Source organism: Oncorhynchus nerka, linkage group LG9b (genome assembly GCF_034236695.1).
Source record: "Oncorhynchus nerka isolate Pitt River linkage group LG9b, Oner_Uvic_2.0, whole genome shotgun sequence".
Classification (NCBI taxonomy): domain Eukaryota; kingdom Metazoa; phylum Chordata; class Actinopteri; order Salmoniformes; family Salmonidae; genus Oncorhynchus; species Oncorhynchus nerka.
Genome location: NC_088424.1, coordinates 6,465,733 through 6,485,743, shown reverse-complemented (window position 1 = coordinate 6,485,743; position 20,011 = coordinate 6,465,733). Strand labels below are relative to the sequence as shown.

The 20,011-nt window shown below is 43.3% G+C and overlaps 1 protein-coding gene across 5 annotated transcripts in view; it reads left to right on the top strand.

Annotated features, from left to right (window-relative positions):
* LOC115114194 (CMP-N-acetylneuraminate-beta-1,4-galactoside alpha-2,3-sialyltransferase-like) overlaps positions 1–20,011 on the top strand; it is a 101,030-nt gene that overhangs the window by 57,773 nt on the left and 23,246 nt on the right. For all 5 annotated transcript variants that reach the window (XM_065013312.1, XM_029642255.2, XM_029642254.2 and 2 more), the window contains one exon: positions 18,114–18,260. In XM_065013312.1, coding sequence (XP_064869384.1) covers positions 18,114–18,260 — 147 coding nt within the window. The remainder of the gene's footprint in view (positions 1–18,113; positions 18,261–20,011) is intronic.

Below are 20,011 nucleotides of genomic sequence, written 5' to 3'. Positions count from 1 at the left end.
GGCCGTGTTGAGTTTCTCCCTATAGGGAGCTGCTAATTTTCTGAAGGGATTCTTCTGGTAAATCTGGCAATCCAGCGTATGGGGAATCCGCTTCCTATCCAGCGCAGCTGTGTGACTTTCAGGGACCAGTGGCAAGCAGGAATTTTTACTAGGTGACATTTGTCAAAATACAAGACTCTGGAGAGATAAGAGGGGTTCGGAGGAGGGAGAGTGAGAGAGGGGGTAAAACTAGGGTAAGGGAGAGGGCCATAAGAATAAGGGAAAGAGTAAAAGAGTTGGCTGTTCGATGGGGCCTTTTGAATTGAGCAGATTTGTCTGGACTGTCAGCTGGTAAGTAGCGGGGACAGTGGAAATGGCGGACATGGAAAACATTTATCTGAGCTCTGGCTCCTCACAGATCAGCCTTAGATCTGCAGTGGAAGGAATACTTTCTCTCATTAAATAAATCACTGGTCAAAAGTCCTCGGTCTTCCATGAAGGCACTGTAGTTGGGATGCATGCACGCACACACACTTAACTCAGTCACACCAACTCACTATTTTGGCTCGAACTTGCCTCATGCAGCTCATTGTAACTCACAAACTAAATTGATTACGTTCATTTTTTTCTCATTGATATACACACACTACATAATGACAGTGAAAATAGGTTTTTAGACATTTTTGAAAATGTATTGAAAGTTAAATACAGAAGTGTTCACACCCCTATGTTAATACTTTGTAGAAGCACATTTGGTACCGATTACAGCTGTGGGTCTTTCTGGGTGAGTTCTAAGAGCTTTCCACAACTGGATTGTGCAACATTTACCCATGTATTATTTTCAAAATTCAAGCTCTGTCATTGGTTGTTGATCATTGCTAGGCAACCATTTTCAGGTCTTGCTATAGATTTTCAAGTAGATTAAAGTCCAAACTGAATCTCTACCACTCCAGAACATTCACGGTCTTCTTGGTAAGCAACTCCCATGTAGATTTGGCCTTTTTTTTAGGTTATTGTCCTGCTGAAAGGTGAATTCATCTCCTAGTGTCTGGTGGAAAGCAGACTGAACCAGGTTTTCCTCTAGGATTTTGCTTGTGTTTAGCGCCATTCCGTAAAAAAAATTATCCTGAAAAACTCCCCACTATGCTTGAAAATATGGAGTGTAGTACTCAGTAATGTGTTGTATTGGATTTGCCCCAAACATAACACTTTGTATTCAGGACAAAAAGTTAATGTACAGTGATGTACAGTTGAAGTTGGAAGTTTACATACACTTAGGTTGGAGTCATTAAAACTTGTTTTTCAACCACTCCACAAATTTCTTGTTCGCAAACTATAGTTTTGGAAAGTTGGTTAGGACATCTACCTTGTGCATGCCACAAGTAATTTTTGCTACAATTGTTTACAGACATATTATTTCAATATAATTCACTGTATCACAATTGCAGTGGGTTAGAAGTTTACATACACTAAGTTAAACAGCTTGGAAAATTCCAGAAAATGATGTCATGGCTTTAGAAGCTTCTGATTGACTCAAATGATGTCAATTAGCCTATTTGAGGTGTACCTGTGGATGTATTTCAAGGCCTACCTTCAACCTCAGTACCTCTTTGCTTGACATTATAGGAAAATACATTTTAGACCTACACAAGTTTGGATCATCCTTGGGAGGCCTAAAGGTACCACGTTCATCTGTACAAACAATAGTACGCAAGTATAAACACCATGGGACCACGCAGCCGTCATACCACTCAGGAAGGAGACGTGTTCTGTCTCCTAGAGATGAATCCCAGAACAACAGCAAAGGACCTTGTGAAGATGCTGGATGCTGGAGGAAACGGGTACAAAAGTATCTATATCCACAGTAAAACGATTCCTATATTGACATAACCTGAAAGGCTGCTCCAAAACCGTCATAAAAACTCACACTACGGTTTGCAACTGCACATGGGGACAAAGATCGCACTTTTTGAAGAAATGTCTTCTGGTCTGATGAAATACAAATACAACTGTTTGGCCATAATGACCATCGTTATGTTTGGAGAAAAAAGGGGGAGGCTTGCAAGCCGAAGAACACCATCCCAACCGTGAAGCACGGAGGTGGCAGCATCATGTTGTGGGGTTGCTTTGCTGCAGGAGGGACTGGTGCACTTCACAAAATAGATGGCATCATGAGGGAGAAAAATTATATGGATACATTGAAGCAACATCTCAAGACATCAGTCAGGAAGTTAAAGCTTGGTCACATGGGTCTTCCAAATGGACAATGACCCCAAGCATACTTCCAAAGTTGTGGCAAAATGGCTTAAGGACAACAAAGTCAAGGTATTGGAGTGGCCATCACAAAGCCCTGACCTCAATCCTATAGAACGTTTGTGGTCAGAACTGAGAAAGCGTGTGCGAGCAAGGAGGCCTACCAACCTGACTCAGTTACACCAGCTCTGTCAGGAGGAATGGGCCAAAATTCACACAACTTATTGTGGAAGGCTACCCGACACGTTTGACCCAAGTTAAACGTTTTAAAGGCAATGCTACCAACTACTAATTGAGTGTATGTAAACTTCTGACCCACTCGGAATGTGATTAAAGAAATAAAAGCTGAAACAAATCATTCACTCTACTATTCTGACATTTCACATTCTTAAAATCAGTGGTGATGCTAACTGACCCTAAAAATGTCAGGAATTGTAAAAACTGAGTAAGTATTTGGCTAAGGTGTATGTAAACCTCCGACTTCAACTGTATGTACTGCCACTGAGCACAAAGAGGCATTACAGTAGTTAAAGGGATATTTTGGTAGGTTACAGGTAGTTTTAACGAGCCAGTACTAACTAGCGTTACCCATAGACTTCCAGTCATTGCGCCGCTATTATGTCTTTTTAATTGAATGAATGTGAATACCTGATTGGTTGAACATCTAAATTGACGTTCCTTTTTATTTACCTGCCAAAGAATAAACACGTCCAAAGAGAAACGGTTTGCCGCAACAGACGGAATGTATCCGTTCGATGCTAATCTAGCTCTAGGAGCTTCTTGGATGATCTTTCATCAACAGGAATTCACAACAATGATGGGCCCCATTTGTCAAGCAACAAACACTATTTCTCTACGCATGATATGGGGGAACTGAATGATGAGATGCGGTCCGGTCTCCAAGCATGATTAATTCTCTCAGTAAACAACCTGTAACTCTGGTAACAAGGTAGTCAGTCAGATAACTGTTGACTGGAAACTGTAATCTGCTGTTTAGTCATTTTGGGAACCCTCATCAAAAGACAAGTAATCCTGTTGATTGAATATTATCGTCACTTCATTGCTACCGGAGTAACTGCATCATAAGGGACCTAAACTATTGCAGTGGAAACATAACACACTATGTATGTTTTTAGCGACTGCGGCTAGCAAGCCCCTTTGTGCTGTCATGTTTTTAACCCCTCACATTTTCACCTTGTTAATACCAGTAGGCCAGTTGTACACCGGTAAAGCCATGAGTAACTGTACAAAGAAAACAAGCTTCAGAAAACGCATGTTTTCTGACTCCTGTTACACTAATCCCTACACATAGACAACCCCTGTGCACTCTCTCCTTTTTGTCTGGCCCACTGGGAGATTTGTATGTAGCTTTGAACAGTTGCTCTGTGGGAGCTTTGATGTCTTTGGTCTGGCGGGGGCTCCTTTGTGTGGTGAGGGCGCTCACAGGTGGAAGGAATGCAAGGCCCTTTCAGGATGCCTCTCACCAGGTTTGAAAGGGAATGTTTCTCATGGCTTCTTTTATGTGGGTGGGAGGTGCGCTTTCGTAATAGTGCTTCTGAAAGTGACTCTCACCTGTGCTGTCATGGCCGTCCCCTTTACCCCCTCTCTCCTGGCAGAAGTGTTTTGATGAGTGACTGACACCTGACTAATGTTTTTTAAAGGTTGGAGAGTTTACCAACATTTCTTGCCCAGAGGGAGTTGGAAATGACATAATAAAAGTGTAATGACGGCCGTTTTATGGGCTCCAGACCAATTGTACTATTTTGGGTATTTTTTGAAAGCTGAACTTAACTTTCTTTGTACATAATGTTTCCACCAAGCTACAGTACTGTTTTGCTAGCACAGACTGGAATATCTTTCGGCATTCATTTGACAGCATTGAGGAGTTTAACATATCAGTCACCGGCTTCATTAATAAGTGTATCGATGACGTTGTCCCCGCAGTGACCATACATGCATACATATTCCAACCAGAAGCCATGGATTACAGGCAACATCCGCACTGAGCTAAAGGCTAGAGCTGCCGCTTTCAAGGAGCAGGACACTAATCCGGACGCTTATAAGATATACCGCTACGCCCTTGGAACCATCAAACAGGCAAAGTCTCAATACAGCACTAACATTGACTCCTTCTACATTGGCTCTGATGCTCGTCAGATGTGGCAGGGCTTGAAAACTATCATGAATTACAAAGGGAAACCCAGCTGAGAGCTGCCCAGTGACGCGAGCCTACCAGAAGGGCTAAATGCCTTTTTTATGCATGCTTCAAGGCAAGCAACACTGAACCATGCGTGAGTGCACCAGCTGTTGCGGATGACTGTATAATCACCCTCTCCATAGCCAATATGAGTAAGACCAATAAACAGGTTAACGTTCACAAGGCCGGAGGGCCAGACGGATTACCAGGATGCAAATTCGGAGCATGCGCTGGCAAGTATCTTCACTGACATTTTCAATCTCTCTCTGACCCAGTCTGTAATACCTACATGTTTCAAGTAAACCACCATTGTCCCTGTGCCTAAGAACACCAAGGTAACCTGTCTAAATGACTACCGCCCCCGTGGTAACATTTGTAACCATGCTTTGAAAAGGCTGGTCATGGCTCACATCAACACCATCATCCCAGAAACCCTGGCCCCACTCCAATTTGCATAACGCACCAACAGATCCACAGATGACGCAATCTCTCTTGCACTCTACATTGCCCTTTCCCACCTGGACAAAAGGAACACCTATGTGATAATGCTGTTCATTGACTACAGCTCACCGTTGAGCCCTCCCATGCTTTTCACTAAGGTAAAGACCCTGGGACTGAACACCTACCTCTGCATCTGGATCCTGGACTTGTTTTGACGGTGGTAAGGGTAGGGAGGTGGTAACGGTACGGAGGAAGTGAGGCCCTGGCAGAGTGGTGCCAGGAAAATAACCTCTCCTTCAACATCAACAAATCAGAGGAGCTGATTGTGCACTTCAGGAGACTGCAGAGGGAGCACGCCCACATCCACAGTGGAGAAGGTGAAAAGCTTAAATTTCCCCTGCCATACACATTACTGACCATATGAAATGGTCCACCCACACAGACAGTGTGGTGAAGGCGGCGCAACAGCACCTCTTCAACATCAGGAAGCTGAAGAAATGTGGCTTGGCCCCTAAAACCCTCACAAACTTTTACCGATGCACCGCTGAGCACATCCTGTCAGGCTGTATCACCTGGTATGGCAACTGCACCGTCTGCAACCTCAGGGTTGTGCAGTCTGCCCAACTCATCACCAGGGGCACACTGCCTGCCCTCCAGGAAGCCTACAGCACCCGGTGTCACAGGAAGGTCAAGAAGATCATCAAAGACCTCAGCCACGCGAGCCACGGTCTGTTCATGCCTCTATCATCCAGAAGGTGAGGTCAGTGCAGGTGCATCAAAGCTGGCACAGAGAAGCGGTTTTTCAGTTTCTATCTCAAGGCCATCAGACTGTTAAATAGTCATCACTAGCCGGCCTCCATCCGGTTACTCTGCCATACACCTTAGAGGCTGCTGCCCTATGTTCATAGTCATACAACACCAGTCACTTTAATGTTTACATACTGTTTTAACCACTTCGTATGTACAGTGCATTCGGAAAGTATTCAGACCCCTTGACTTTTTCCACATTTTGTTATGTTACAGCCTTATTCTAAAATGTATTAAGTTGTTTTTTCAATCTACACACAATACTCGATCTTGACAAAGCAAAATGTTTTTTTATACATTTTTGAAAATGTATTTAAAAAAGCAAAGTAACGGAAATTACATAAGTAATCAAATTGTATTAGTCACATGCGCCGAATACAACAGGTGTAGACCTTACAGTGAATTGCTTACTTACGAGCCCCTAACCAAAAATGCAGTTTCCAAAAAATATGGATAAGAATAAGAGATAAAAGTTACAAGTAATTAAAGGGCAGCAGTAAAATAACAATAGCGAGACTATATACAGGGGGGTACCGATACAGAGTCAATGTGTGGGGGCACCGGTTAGTTGAGGTAGTATGTACTTGTAGGTAGAGTTATTAAAGTGACTATGCATAGATGACAACAGAGAGAAGCAGTGGTGTAAAGAGTGGGGGGGACACTGCAAATAGTCTGGGTAGCCATTTGACGAGTTGTTCAGGAGTCTTGTGGCTTGGGGGTAGAAGCTGTTTAGAAGCCAACTGAGTTGCAAAGAAAAATCCATATCTCAGACTGGCCAATAAAAAGAAAAGATTTAGATGGGCAAAAGAACAGACACTGGACAGAGGAACTCTGCATAGAAGGCCAGCATCCCGGAGTCGCCTCTTCACTGTTGACGTTGAGACTGGTGTTTTGCAGGTGCTATTTAATGAAGCTGCCAGTTGAGGACTTGTGAGGCATCTGTTTCTCAAACTAGACACTCTAATGTATTTGTCCTCTTGCTCAGTTGTGCCCCGGGGCCTCCCACTCTTCCTATTCTGTTTTAGAGCCAGTTTGCGCTGTTCTGTGAAGAGAGTAGTACACTGTACGAGATCTTCAGTTTCTTGGCAGTTTCTCGAATGGAATCGCCCTCATTTCTCAGAACAAGAATAGACTGACGAGTTTCAGAAGAAAGGTGTTTGTTTCTGGCCATTTTGAGCCTGTAAATCGAACCCACAAATGCTGTTGCTCCAGATACTCAACTAGTCTTAAGAAGGCCAGTTGTATTGCTTCTTTAATTAGCACAACAGTTTTCAGGTGTGCTAACATAATTGCAAAAAGCTTTTCTAATGATCAATTAGCCTTTTAAAATGATAAACTTGGATTAGCTAACACAACGTGCCATTGGAACACAGTAGTGAAGTTTGCTGATAATGGGCCTCTATGTAGATATTCCATTAAAAATCTGCCGTTTCCAGGTACAATAGTAATTTACAACATTAACAATGTCTACACTGTATTTCTGATAAATTTGATGTAGTTTTAATGGGAAGCCTGGCCAAGAAGGCAGCAACAATCAATAAATTACAGAATTCAAACATACAACAATACAATTCAACAACATGATCCAGCCTAAATAAAATAAAAAAGCATTTACACTCCTTTGTAACATAGTCTCCCATCAAAATGTTTAATTCATTCATTGGCACTAACAGATCTCGATGTAGCATGGATTGTAGACTATTCCATGCCTCTGGTGCACCAGATGACAAGGCATTCTTGCATAATACTGTAAATGTTCTGGGGACTTTAAGTAGAAACCACCTAGCAGACCGGGTGTGGTGACTGCTGGTGGTGAAAGAGACCAGACTACAGAGGTAAAGAGGGATTTTAGAAGGGCTTTGTAGATGAACACAGAAATTTAGCTTTCTGCGCATTCAAAGTGATGTACCAAACAGTGGGTTGGACAAGGTGCCATGGTGGGTGAGGGACTTGGCATTTGCAAAAAAGTCCAGACAGTGGAGGCTGCATGCATGTACAAGAAGACACCGTAATCAATTACAGAGAGAAAAGTGGCCTGAACAAGCTTCTTTCTAGCCGTAAGCGGGAAGCAAGCCTTATTACGAAAATAAAAACCCAATTTTAATTTAAGCTTCGGTGCAAAATTATCCATATGAACTTTAGAGGACAACTTGTCATCCAACCATATACCTAGGTATTTGTCGGATGACTCTTTTTCAATGGATAAGCCACCAGATTTGACAATGCTAACCTTCTCTGGCTGAGTGCGAGCTCTGGTAAAGGTCATGAATTTTGTTATTTAAGACCAGTTTGAGACCATAGAGGTCTCAAACGTACTGAAAAGCAGTCTGGAGGTGATGAATATATGACTGTATCATCTGCATATAGATGCAACTTTGCTGGTTGCATCCCATTTCCCAAATGCTTAACACAAATTTAGAACAACACAGGCGTGAAAATTGAACCTTGGGGCACACCTCTAATAATCTCAGGAAAGATAGACTTGTGATTGTCAGAATATACATGACGTGTTCTGTCAGAAAGATGGTTCCTAAACCAATTTACTGCCCCTTCCCTGAGACCAATGTTACTTAGTCTAGCAAGCAACAATTTATGGTCAGCTGAATCAAATGCCTCTTGATAAATCAACAAACAGATTAGCACAATGTTGCTTTTTATCAAGTGCATTGATGTAAAATGCCACTGCCATAGCTGCAGTTGTGGTGCTGTGCCCCAAACTAAAGCCAGACTAAATCCTGCTTTGTATGTTATTTTCAATTGCAAAGTTTTTTTAGCTAGGGTTTCATAGACTTTGGCCAGGATAGGATTATAGTTATTAGCATCTGAGGGATCACCACCCTTTAGCAGTGGGAGGACACAAGCTGATTTCTAAATGCTGGGTATGGAATTGGTCAAGAGACTCAAGTTGAAAATGTGAGCCACAGGTTCAGTAATAATATCAGCTGCTGTCTTTAAGAGGTAGGTATCCAGGTTCTCTGGACCTGCAGACTTTTTAGTGTCTATTGCCTTTAGTGCTTTATAGACCTCAGCATAAGAAACAGGCTCAATGTTAAAATGGTTCACGTTAGGGCCTATATGATAGTTTACTGTAACAGAGCTTACATTAAAGGCCCTGGACACCACCATTATCAATAAGGGAACCAGCAGATATGTAGTGCTTGTTTAAAAAACTATCAGCTTTATCCTTCCCTGTATTTGAACACTTATTGTAAATAAGGTATTTCTGTTTTTTATTTATAATCCATTTGCAAACAATCTAAAAAACAGTTTTCACTTTGTCATTATGGGGTATTGTGTTTAGATTGAGGATTTAATTTAAAAAAATTCATTTTAGAATAAGGCTGTAACGACTTGCTTCCATTCATCCACCAGCATAAGTGAGGTCGGGCACTGATGTTTGGCGATAGGCCTGGCTCACAATTGGCGTTCTAAATCATCCCAAAGGTGTTTGATGGGACTCTGTACAGGCCAGTCAAGTTCTTCCACTCTGATCTCGACAAACCATTTCTGTATGGACCTCGCTTTGTGCATGGGGGCATTGTCATGCTGAAACAGGAAAGGGCCTTCCCAAAACTCTTGACACAAAGTTGGAAGCACAGAATCGTCGAATGTCATTGTATGCTGTAGCGTTAAGATTTCCCTTCACTGGAAGTAAGGACCCTAGCCTGAACCATTATTCCTCCTCCACCAAACTTTACAGTTGGCACCTATACATTCAGGCATGTAGCGTTCTCCTGACATTCGCCAAACCCAGATTCGCCCGTTGGACTGCCAGACTGTGAAGCGTGATTCATCACTCCAGAGAATGAGTTTCCACTGAGTTCAATGGTGGCAAGCTTTACACTACTCCAGCCGACACTTGGCATTGCACATGGTGATCTTGCCGCTGCTCTGCCATGGAATCCCATTTTGTGAAGCTCTCGACGAACGGTTCTTGTGCTGAAATTGGTTCCAGAAGCAGTTTGGAACTCTGTAGAGTGTTGCAACCGAGGACAGACCATTTTTATGTGCTTCAGCACTCGGGGGTCCCGTTCTGTGAGCTTGTGTGGCCTACCACTTCGCGGCTGAGCCATTGTTACACCTAGACATTTCCTCTTCACAATAACAGCACTTACTGTTGACTGGGGCAGCTCTAGCAGGGCAAAAAATCTGACGAACTGACTTGTTGGAAAGGTGGCATCCTATGACGGAACCACGTTGAAAGTCACTGAGCTCGTCAGTATGGGCCATTCTACTGCAAGTGTTTTTTTTTAGGGTAACTGTACTTTACTCTTTTATATTTTTGACAACTTTTACTTCACTACATTACTAAATAAACAAATACTTTTTACTCCATACATTTTCCCTGACACCCATAAGTACCCATTTTGAATGCTTAGCAGGACAGGAACATGATCCAATTCAAGAACTTATCACGAGAACACCCCTGGTCATCCCTACTGCCTCTGATGTGGCGGACTCACTAAACACACATGCTTAATTTGAAAGTGATGTCTGGTGTTGGAGTGTGCAACTGGCTATTTGTAAATAAAAATGTAAAAACAAGAAAATGGGGCCATCGGTTTTGCTTAATTTAAGATTTTTTTTTTTTTACTTTGATACTTAAGTATATTTAAAACCATTTTTTAAAACTTTTACTCAAGTAGCATTTTACTGTATGACTTTTACTTGTAGTTTTCTATTGAAATATTTGTACTGTAACACAAGTAAGACAATTGGGTACTTTTCCCACCACTGCACACAGTCACTACAAAGATACAGTACAGGTGTCCTCAGTTGCCGGAGAGGAAGGAAACCGCTGAGGGGTTTCAGAGGCCAATGGTGACTTTACAGCAGTTTAGAGTTTAATGGCTATGATAGGAGAACACTGAGTTTGATCGATAACACTAGCCACCATACTAGCTTAATTGACAGAGTAAATAGAAGTAAACCTGTACAGAATAAACATATTCCAAAACATGCATTCTGTTTGCAATAAGGCACTAAAGTAAAACTGCAATAAATGTGGCGAAGGGAACTTTATGTCCTCAATACAAAGTTATGTTTGGGGAAAATCCAACATCACTGAATACTACAATGGGAGACAAATTCACCTTTCAGCAGGGCAATAACCTATACACTGAAGTTGCTTACTAAGATAACATTGAATGTTCCCGAGTGGCCTAGTTACAGTTTTGACTTAAATCGGCTTGAAAATCTATGGCAAGACTTGAAAATGGCTGGCAATGCTCAACAACCAACTTGACAGAGCTCGAAGATTTAAAAAAAATAATAATAATGTGCATCTACTGTACAATCCAGGTTGTGCAAAGCTTTGATTTACCCAGAAAGTCTCACATCTGTAATAGCTGCCAAAGGTGATTCTAACATGTATTGACTCAGGGGGTTGAATACTTATCTAATCAATATTTGTTATTTAAAAAAATCTTATTTTTTCTTTATACATGTTTAAAACGTTCTTCCACTTTGTCAGAGTAATCCATTTTAATCCCACTTTGTAACAACAAAATGTGGACAAGGCATAATACAGAAACATTTACCTACCTGTAAACAAGGATTAAGAACATTAGCCAAGCAGTATCTGTGTATATGCAAGAAGTCAAATCCAGATTATTTTAAACAAAGCAGAATCAGTCATTTAGCCTGTTAACTTTTGATACATCCTCAGATGTAGGCTAGCTCTTAATTCCCTGGTTTTAACAGAAGACTGGCTTATTGAGAGTATCTTGATGGAGAGGCTTCTGAATATTATTTTGATAATTTGCTACAGTACTCATTTAACTGCTTTGAGAACCATGCTGTAGGTCTGCTGTAGTCTGTTTGCTGTACGTAAACGGCTCCAGACTGCCGGTGGAACAAGGGTTGTCTAAAGACACCCTCTAAACCACCCTGAGGCCACATAGTTCACGCAAGTCCTCCTTTGGGTCGGAATGCTGTTAAGTGTTCCCATTGTTTTCCCTGTTTGCCGTCATGGGAGTGCGAATGCACGGGTTTCACACACCGGATAACCCCGGCACGACCGGGAGAAGAGAAACTGACGTGACCCCCAGAGAGGGCAGAGGTCATAGTGCATGTCAAGAAAAGCAAATTGGCAAATGCTTCAGGTTTCTCCTAACAAAGGGAGTAAGCATCGAAGTACCTCATAGAGTTTTGGATTTTTGGTAACTGGAACCTTGGTCTGTCTTGCCAATCCTGGTTTTCTCAGGGCGAGTGCCCTTCAAAAACCTTCTCCCCCACCCTCCTTTCATATTTCTTTCTCAAGTTCCTCCCCCGTGGGACATTGTGATGAGACACTGTGAACCTCGTAAACTCTGAGTTAAACATGTACACAGCACTAATGACCTCCAGACAACCTTAATTGGGTTTGTTTGTAGCTTGGTGCTGCTATTTAGACCTTTAGTTACACTTAGTAGTACATTCCTGTGACCTGCTCTAGCCTGGTCTATAAACAAGTCCTGACGACTACCCCTTCAGTGATAGCAGATCGGAAGCAACCTGAATGGTGCAAGCAAAAAGGCAGAAGCTTTCCTAAGCCCATTGGAAGCCCGGCGCCTATTGCTTACAGGACACCTATAGTGTATCGGGGGTTTCCAGACCTTCAGAACATCTAAAGAGTAGCCCTACTGGGGAGGGGGTATGGGGTTGTTTTTGGACAGGGAGTCCGTGTCCATCTCTCTGGTGTGCTCTTACCCTTTCCAATTTGGTCCAAGGTCTCGCCTGGCTGCTTGTAGCTGGGCGCAGGGTGACGCGTGTTTGTTTTTATTTGCATAGAAGGGCCTTATGATCATCTGTGTATGGCCTGCAGATATGAACTGTCCAACTCGCTTGCCCTTCTTTCCCTCTCTCTCCCTTTAGCCTTTTCTCCATGATCTCCCCCACTCATTCGGCCCCTCAAGCAATGGTTGTGAACTAGAACATGCACAGTGTAAAAATACTTTTACTGTAACAGCGTGGGTTCCGGAGGTTTATCTACCTCGGCTATACATAAACTGAAATGCAAACAGGAAGCCGTAGAGGCTAGACATCTCCAGGGCGCTTTATTGAGGCCGCCTCCTTCCCATTGAGGAGCTTAACTTGAGTGGCTTCTCTTCATCACTTCAATTGTACATCTATGGAGTGAATGCACCACAGGAGGTTGGTGGCCCCTTAATTGGGGAGAACGGGCTCGTGGTAATGACTTTAGTGGAATGCTATCAAAATACATCAAACATGGTTTCCAGGTGTTTGCTGCCATACCATTAGCTCCGTTCCGGGCATTATGAGCCGTTCTCCCCTCAGCAGCCTCCACTCGAAATGCACAGTATGTTATATCATTGTGTTTATGTGTACGTGCACATTATGTTCTTGCCACTGAATTGCCTAGGGCTACTATTAGGCATCTAATGGTATTTCTATGTGCTTTAGAGATGATTTGTTATCATATACACTTCATGGCCAAAAGTATATCTCTCTGTGTGTTGTCTAGGTGACAGGCAGGAAGGTGTGTGTGTGTCTAGGTAAGTGTTGCAATCGAGGACCGAGTATTTTTACATGCTTCAGCACTCGGCGGCCCGTTCTGTAAGCTTGTGTGGGTCAACCATTTCGCAGCTGGTCCGTTGTTGCTCCTAGACGTGTGGCTGAAATAGTAGAATCAACTCGTTTGAAGGCGTGTTCACATACTTTTGGCCACGTTGTTAGAGGGATGTGTGGGCCGTAGAGGTTGAAAGTGTTATCGCTGCGATTACACATCGGTCAGGAATGTACAAACCTTTTGAGATAGTCTTCCATATACTTCAGGTGTTTAGATGCTTATGTTCTGCCACAACCTTTTCCAGTGAGGTATTTAGAAATCTTCTTGGGTGTTTTCGATTTCGTGTTAGTGACATTAGGTCTTTTCAATACGACTGTCCTTGAGCACCACTGTTGGTTGCAAGAATTTTTCCCATTCAGATCGATCCCCCCTTTCTTGGTACACATCTCTATTCTTCCCCGGCCTGGCATTGTCTTGCTTTAATCCTGCCCTTGACTCTTGTGTAGGTTGATCTGTATTTTCCTATGACTTGGGAACGACTAGACAGAGCCACTTACCAGAGCCTCTGTTGTAGAGCGCTCACGTAGGTTGATTTGCCAGACTGCAAGTGAATGTTTTTCAAGTATCAGACTATTTGTGGAAAGTCACAAACCGTATCCAGCCATTCCTTTGATGGTGATCAACAGAAATAGTTAGTCTCCAGATTAAAAAAACACACCACTTGACATTTTGATATGATTTGTTAGGTCTACTCAACATACTTTCCCAGAAATGCTCCCATTTTATAAAATGATCTCCTCCGGGTCAATGGTGTTTACCAACCATACACATTCTGTTTTCCACAGACTCCTCATGGAAAAAAGTGTTTACCTTACCAAGTTTTACACCTGTTTTATGATTGTTGGTGAACAGTTAGGCAGTTAGAGCGGGTGCCTTTTGGAAAGTAATTTAATATCATCTATTTGTTTTGTAACTCAGATTTGTTAAACCAAGCGACCTTTGTTTTTTTTTATGCCGTGTTAAGTGTTGAAGAGAAGATTTAGAGATTGAGTGAGAGGCTAGACTGAGGGAAGAGGCCAAGAAAGTTAGTGAAGGAAAGAGTGAGGTGAGAGAGCGAGCGAGAGAGGATGACTACCCTCTTGCTGTGTGATGTTTATAGAGTGATTTAACATCGGGCTGGCACGCTGCGGGGCTAGTTTAGAGGGTCACCGGCAGGAGTGACATCCATTGACTGGTGAAGGAGGAGGGCGACTCGGCCAAGAAGCCTCACTCACCCGCTGGGTTATGGGTCGGCTCAGTTACACATCCCACCGCGAGGGAAGAAAGCGTGGCGGTCGTTTAGCCTGACTCTCTCGTATCGCATACGGGCTCAACGATCAATCGGGTTCCCCTTTCTCTCCGCAAAGTTGAAATTCCCAAACTGGAATGCTGGTGGGAGTTCTGTCCTCGTGCCAACCAGAGAAGACAGCTGGGGAATGTGGAAGATTTTGAAATAACCAGAGGCTTGAATGGGAAAATCAGACCCTGGCACAAACACCACAATGAGGACATTTGTGTATGCCGGGGCTGTAGAATAGGAATGTGAGCATTGATCTCACTGAGATGACAACATGTAGTATGGACTCATTCAACACTGTGTAGCATCTTAGATGGCCATGTAATACAATGATGTTCATGTCTTTCTGTTTTGTGGGTCGGTCCCTGGGTGACAACATATGCTATGAGGAAATTAATTAAACCCTGGATGTTCAGCTAGCAGACCTGTTATAAGTCTCATTACTGTGTGACCGGTTACCCACCCATAGGTTCCATGTCTGGTTATTGAGTTAATCGGGGACCCACCCATAGGTTCCATGTCTGGTTATTGAGTTAACTTCTTTGGGGAAGGGGACAGTATTGGGAATTTTGGATGAAAAGTGTGCCCAAATTAAGCTGCCTGCTACTCAGCCATAAAAGCTAGAATATGCATATAATTAGTAGGATAGAAAACACTCTGAAGTTTCTAAAACTGTTTGAATGATGTCTGTGAGTGTAACAGAACTCATATGGCAGGCAAAAACCTGAGAGAAAAATCCAGCCAGGAAGTGGCAAATCTGAGGTTTGAAGTTTTTCAACTCTGCCCCTATCGAATACACAGTGGGATATTGGTCATGTTGCACTTCCTACGGCTTCCACTAGATGTCAACAGTATTTAGAAACTGGTTTGAGGGTTCTACTATAAAGGAGGGGCTCATAAGAGCTCTTTGAGGGAGTGGTCTGGCAGAGTGCCACAGCCTCAGTCTCGCGCGCCTACGTTCAACTTCATTTCTGAAGATAAAGGAATTGTCCAGTTGGAATATTATTGAAGATTTATGTTAACATCCTAAAGATTGATTCTAAACATCGTTTGACATGTTGCTACGAACTGTAACGGAACTTTTTTTGACTTTTCGTCTACTCCTAGTGAAAGCGCGTCATGAATGTGGATTGTGTACTAAACGCGCAAACAAAAAGGAGGTATTTGGACATAAATTATAGAGTTTATCGAACAAATCAAACATTTATTGTGGAACTGGGATTCCTGGGAGTGCATTCTGATGATCACCAAAGGTAAGTGAATATTTATAATGCTCTTTCTGACTTCTGTTGACTCCACAATATGGCGGATATCTGTATGGCTTGTTTTGTTGTCTACGCGCTGTAATCAGATTATTGCATGGTGTGCTTTTTCGGTAAAGCTTTTTTGAAATCTGACACAGCGGTTGCATTAACCTCTCTGGGATATGTGGGACGGTAGCGTCCCACCTCGCCAACAGCCAGTGAAATTGCAGGGCGCCAAATTCAAAACAACAGAAATCCCATAATGAAATTCCTCAAACATACAAGTATTTTACACCATTTTAAAGATAAACTTGTTGTAAATCCAGCCACAGTGTCCGATTTCAAAAAGGCTTTACGACGACAGGACACCAGTACCTAGGTCAGTACCTAGTCACAAAAAAAACAGCCATTTTTCCAGCCAAAGAGAGGAGTCACAAAAAGCAGAAATAGAGATAAAATGAATCACTAACCTTTGATGATCTTCCTCAGATGACACACTTAGGACTTCATGTTACACAATACATGTATGTTTTGTTCGATAAAGTTCATATTTATATCCAAAAATCTCAGTTTACATTGGCGTGTTACTTTCAGTAATGTTTTGCTTCCAAAACATCTGGTGATTTTGCAGAGAGCCATATCAATTTACAGAAATACTCATCATAAATGTTGATGAAAATACAAGTGTAATGCATGGAACTGTAGATAAACTTTTCCTTAACAGAATATGAACTTTTAAAAAGGATATTTTCCCTTGACAGTTACTTAATCTAATAATCCAGACCAATTTAATCATACATCTGTCACGAGAGAAGGGGGAACAGCCATTTCCTTTAGGCTATACCACAACCCAACACAGCCACCGCCCTACACAAGCCATACACGTCTGCTCACCCCATAGTGTGTGTGTGTTCGTGCTCGCACATCCATATGTGCGTATGTATGGTTGACTCCGGTCTGGCATGGCGTGTGAGTGAGTAGGACAGGATCATTCTGCAGCTTCCTGTTTTATCTGTTCAAACGGCCCATCTCCTGACTCACCGACCCATATCACAGCTCAGGGGAAATCACTTCCTGTCCCCCAGGGGCCCATTCAGAGACAGTTCTTTGGGTTCTGAGTGATAGAACTTCATTACATACAGAAACCTGTAGAAATAGGCTATATCTCTCATTTGATGCTATAAGTAGCTGTATTGGAAATGATCAGTGTTTATTGAAAAGCACTGCTGTTACCTGCTAATTGGATGTACCCTTATCCAGCACTCTCTCTTAATACTTGTTTGTCTGACTCAGACATGACACGTGTGTGTGTGTGTGTGTGTGTGTACGTACGTGTACCATGCTCTCCACTGTAAAACAAATTACTTACTGCTGCTACAGCTCTGCCAAACAGATCCCCTAACACAAGCAGCGTGTTGACAGTAGAGATGAGGTTTTCCTGCCACGGCTTGTGGAGGGCTCGGAGGCCCCTGGTTAAAAACACGTGATCTAACCGCCTATTCCATTATTCCCCTCTAATATCAAGGCGGCAGGGCGGGCGTCTGAATATTTGAACAGGTTTCCCATTTACATCTGCCGACCCCTTTGAATTGTGTGCAAGGTAGTCAGTCAACCTGTGCTGTTTGTGGCAGACTGCTACTGTTAGTGTGTGTGTGTGGCGCATCACAGTACAGGCATTTTTCAGAGGACAAGAGCTAGCCTTAGCTACTTAACATTATTAAATATTTTTGTGGATTTGGCAGATATTTGTGAAAAATTACTTCAGATTTGTATCTTTATATTCTGACTTTACATTCACATGTGTAGCGCCAACTTTCATTGCCTTGAGTGAAGTATGCGCAAAAGTCTGTTTTTGGCATTCCGGAGCATATGAAGTCAGACAACAGGCCAGTACGTGTCCTTAGATTTGGGAGTATTCTACCTCCGGTGTGGTGTAGCCAGTGGGGTCTGGTCTCTGATGATTGGAGTAGGAGGTACCAGAGGGGTGTGAGTGCTCCCGGAACCCCTGCTGAGGTCAGGGTGTGATTTGGCTCACTTCCTGTAACACTTCCTAGCTGATGAGGGGGCGCTGCTGTGGTCGTAATTATAGTCGATTGGCCGTCCTCCATGTTACCCCCAAGGCGCAGAGCCATTTTCTCAGTCCGTGTAGGGAGTGAGTTTGTAGGTGGGCCTCTGGTTGATGTGACCTTTTGTCAATGTTATAAAAGATCATCTCTTTGTGTTTGAAACTCTGGCTACCTCATACTAAGTGCTCCTTTGAACCTCCCCCCCAATATTACAAATTGGATTAACATTTTTTAATTTCAATGCCTTTCCTGAAACTCACCATCTCTCTTCCCCTCTCAGCGGGGTACAGAGGGCTTCTGGAAGTCTGTGGCACACTACGTCCCCAGGGAGCCCACAGAGATGCGCATCCTCAACCCCTACTTCATCCAGGAGGCTGCCTTCCAGTTCATCGGCCTGCCGCTCAATAACGGCCTCATGGGCAAAGGGGTGAGTGACACTCGAACAGAAACCCGCTCCAGTTTAATGAAAATATTAAACTGGGAAGAATGTCCTGAAAAAAAAACATGTATGATGCTATGTTTGCGGAAAATGGCATGTCTTCAGTCACCTGGATTCAGGTGGATAAGATTCAGCTCAGTTTGCAGTCTGCACGCAAACACATATGCAGACATGCATTCACACATTCAGTACAAAATGCATAGACTCTTACTCACTTTTTTTAAGTTCAAGAATACAAACACAGGCACACCCTGACAGTCGCATTCCCGCTTTCACTCTCTCACACATGCGACGAAACGGTAGAACGGTTCCACAGGCAGCCGGGAGCCTTTGACCGAGCACGCGGTCATAACCAAAGTCGGTTGGACACACTTCAGGCCCCAAACAGTAGATTCGCTGTTCCTATGACAACCACCGCAACGCAGCACCTTGCCATGCCATCACAGGAAATTAAACCGTTAAAGGGATACGGCGAGATTCTGGTATTTTAAGCCATTTTATTTACCCAGAGTTAGATGATGTGCAGTATGAAGGAAGTTAGTGGCCGTTTTGCCAGGCTAACTAGCGTTAGCTTAATGACTGCAAGTCTACAAGTACGGTAGCATTATCCCACAGTATGAATGACTAATTATAGATGGTCACAGAGCCACAAAGGAGTCGTTAAAGAGCGACAAGGCTTCAGGGCCAAATTTTACAATGTTTTTTAAAGGAACTGTTTACGGAGGGAAAATTAAGGGCTAGATGTATTACTTCCTTAAATCCTCCACATAGATTCAGTTTGCTCTCATTTTGGTTTTGAGGAGGGCATCAGATGAGGCTGTAGATTCTGGACTGCCACAAGGTCTGCTGGTTTTCATCTCTCCTTGGCACCTAACTAGTCAATCAAATTAATTGATTGTCTTCATGAGGCCACTTACCTGGTTTACTGGGACCGTGTTTGGCTGATCAAAGGGATAGGTTAAAGTCCAGCAGATGCCCTCCAGGATAGGAACTGTACAGCAGACTGGCTTGAAAGGCTAAAGTTCCACAGAGGAGAGCAAGGGAGATGGGTTCGGCCGGGGGTAGGGAGGTGGGCTGCAAAAGGGGTTAGGGAGTTGGGAAGGGGTACAAGAAATGTACAGCCTTCTGCCCTGAACACCTGGTCTACAGGAACATGTGTAGAACATGTGGGGAGCCCTGGTACCCCCTCAGTGTGTGTGGGTGCGGGGGACGGGGCTGTCCAAAACAACAATACTGATCAAGGCAGGGTGCAGCCTGACACATCATTCCCCTAAAATGCCCACCTTTCTTGCCCCTGATTAGTACTTGTGTGTGTTTGCGGGCTCACACAGCAGGGGGGACCCTAAGCTACACCTGCCCTAGGGCTCCAAATCAAGCTGACGATTTAGAGGGGGCCTCAACCCCTCCAATTGTCCTCCCCATGTACCCCTAGGCTTTGAGGAAGGGAAGGTCTGCCCTCTCAAACTACTGTGACATTGGGGGTGCGGCTCTTTAAGCAAATTGTTGATCACGTTCAGATCAGGACAAGTTAACAACTTGGGCCCAGAACAAAGCCATGCGCAACGGGGAGTGGGAAAGGAGGGTGGTGCCAGACCAGTCACAGACTAGGTGCAAGATAGCACATTTAAAGGAAGATGGAGAATACAACGGTTCATATAGGCATTTTCAGTTTTGATTTGATTTCCCAATGCTTGCTTGTAATACCTAGTGCTCTTTAGTGGAAAGGGTGTTGGGTCATT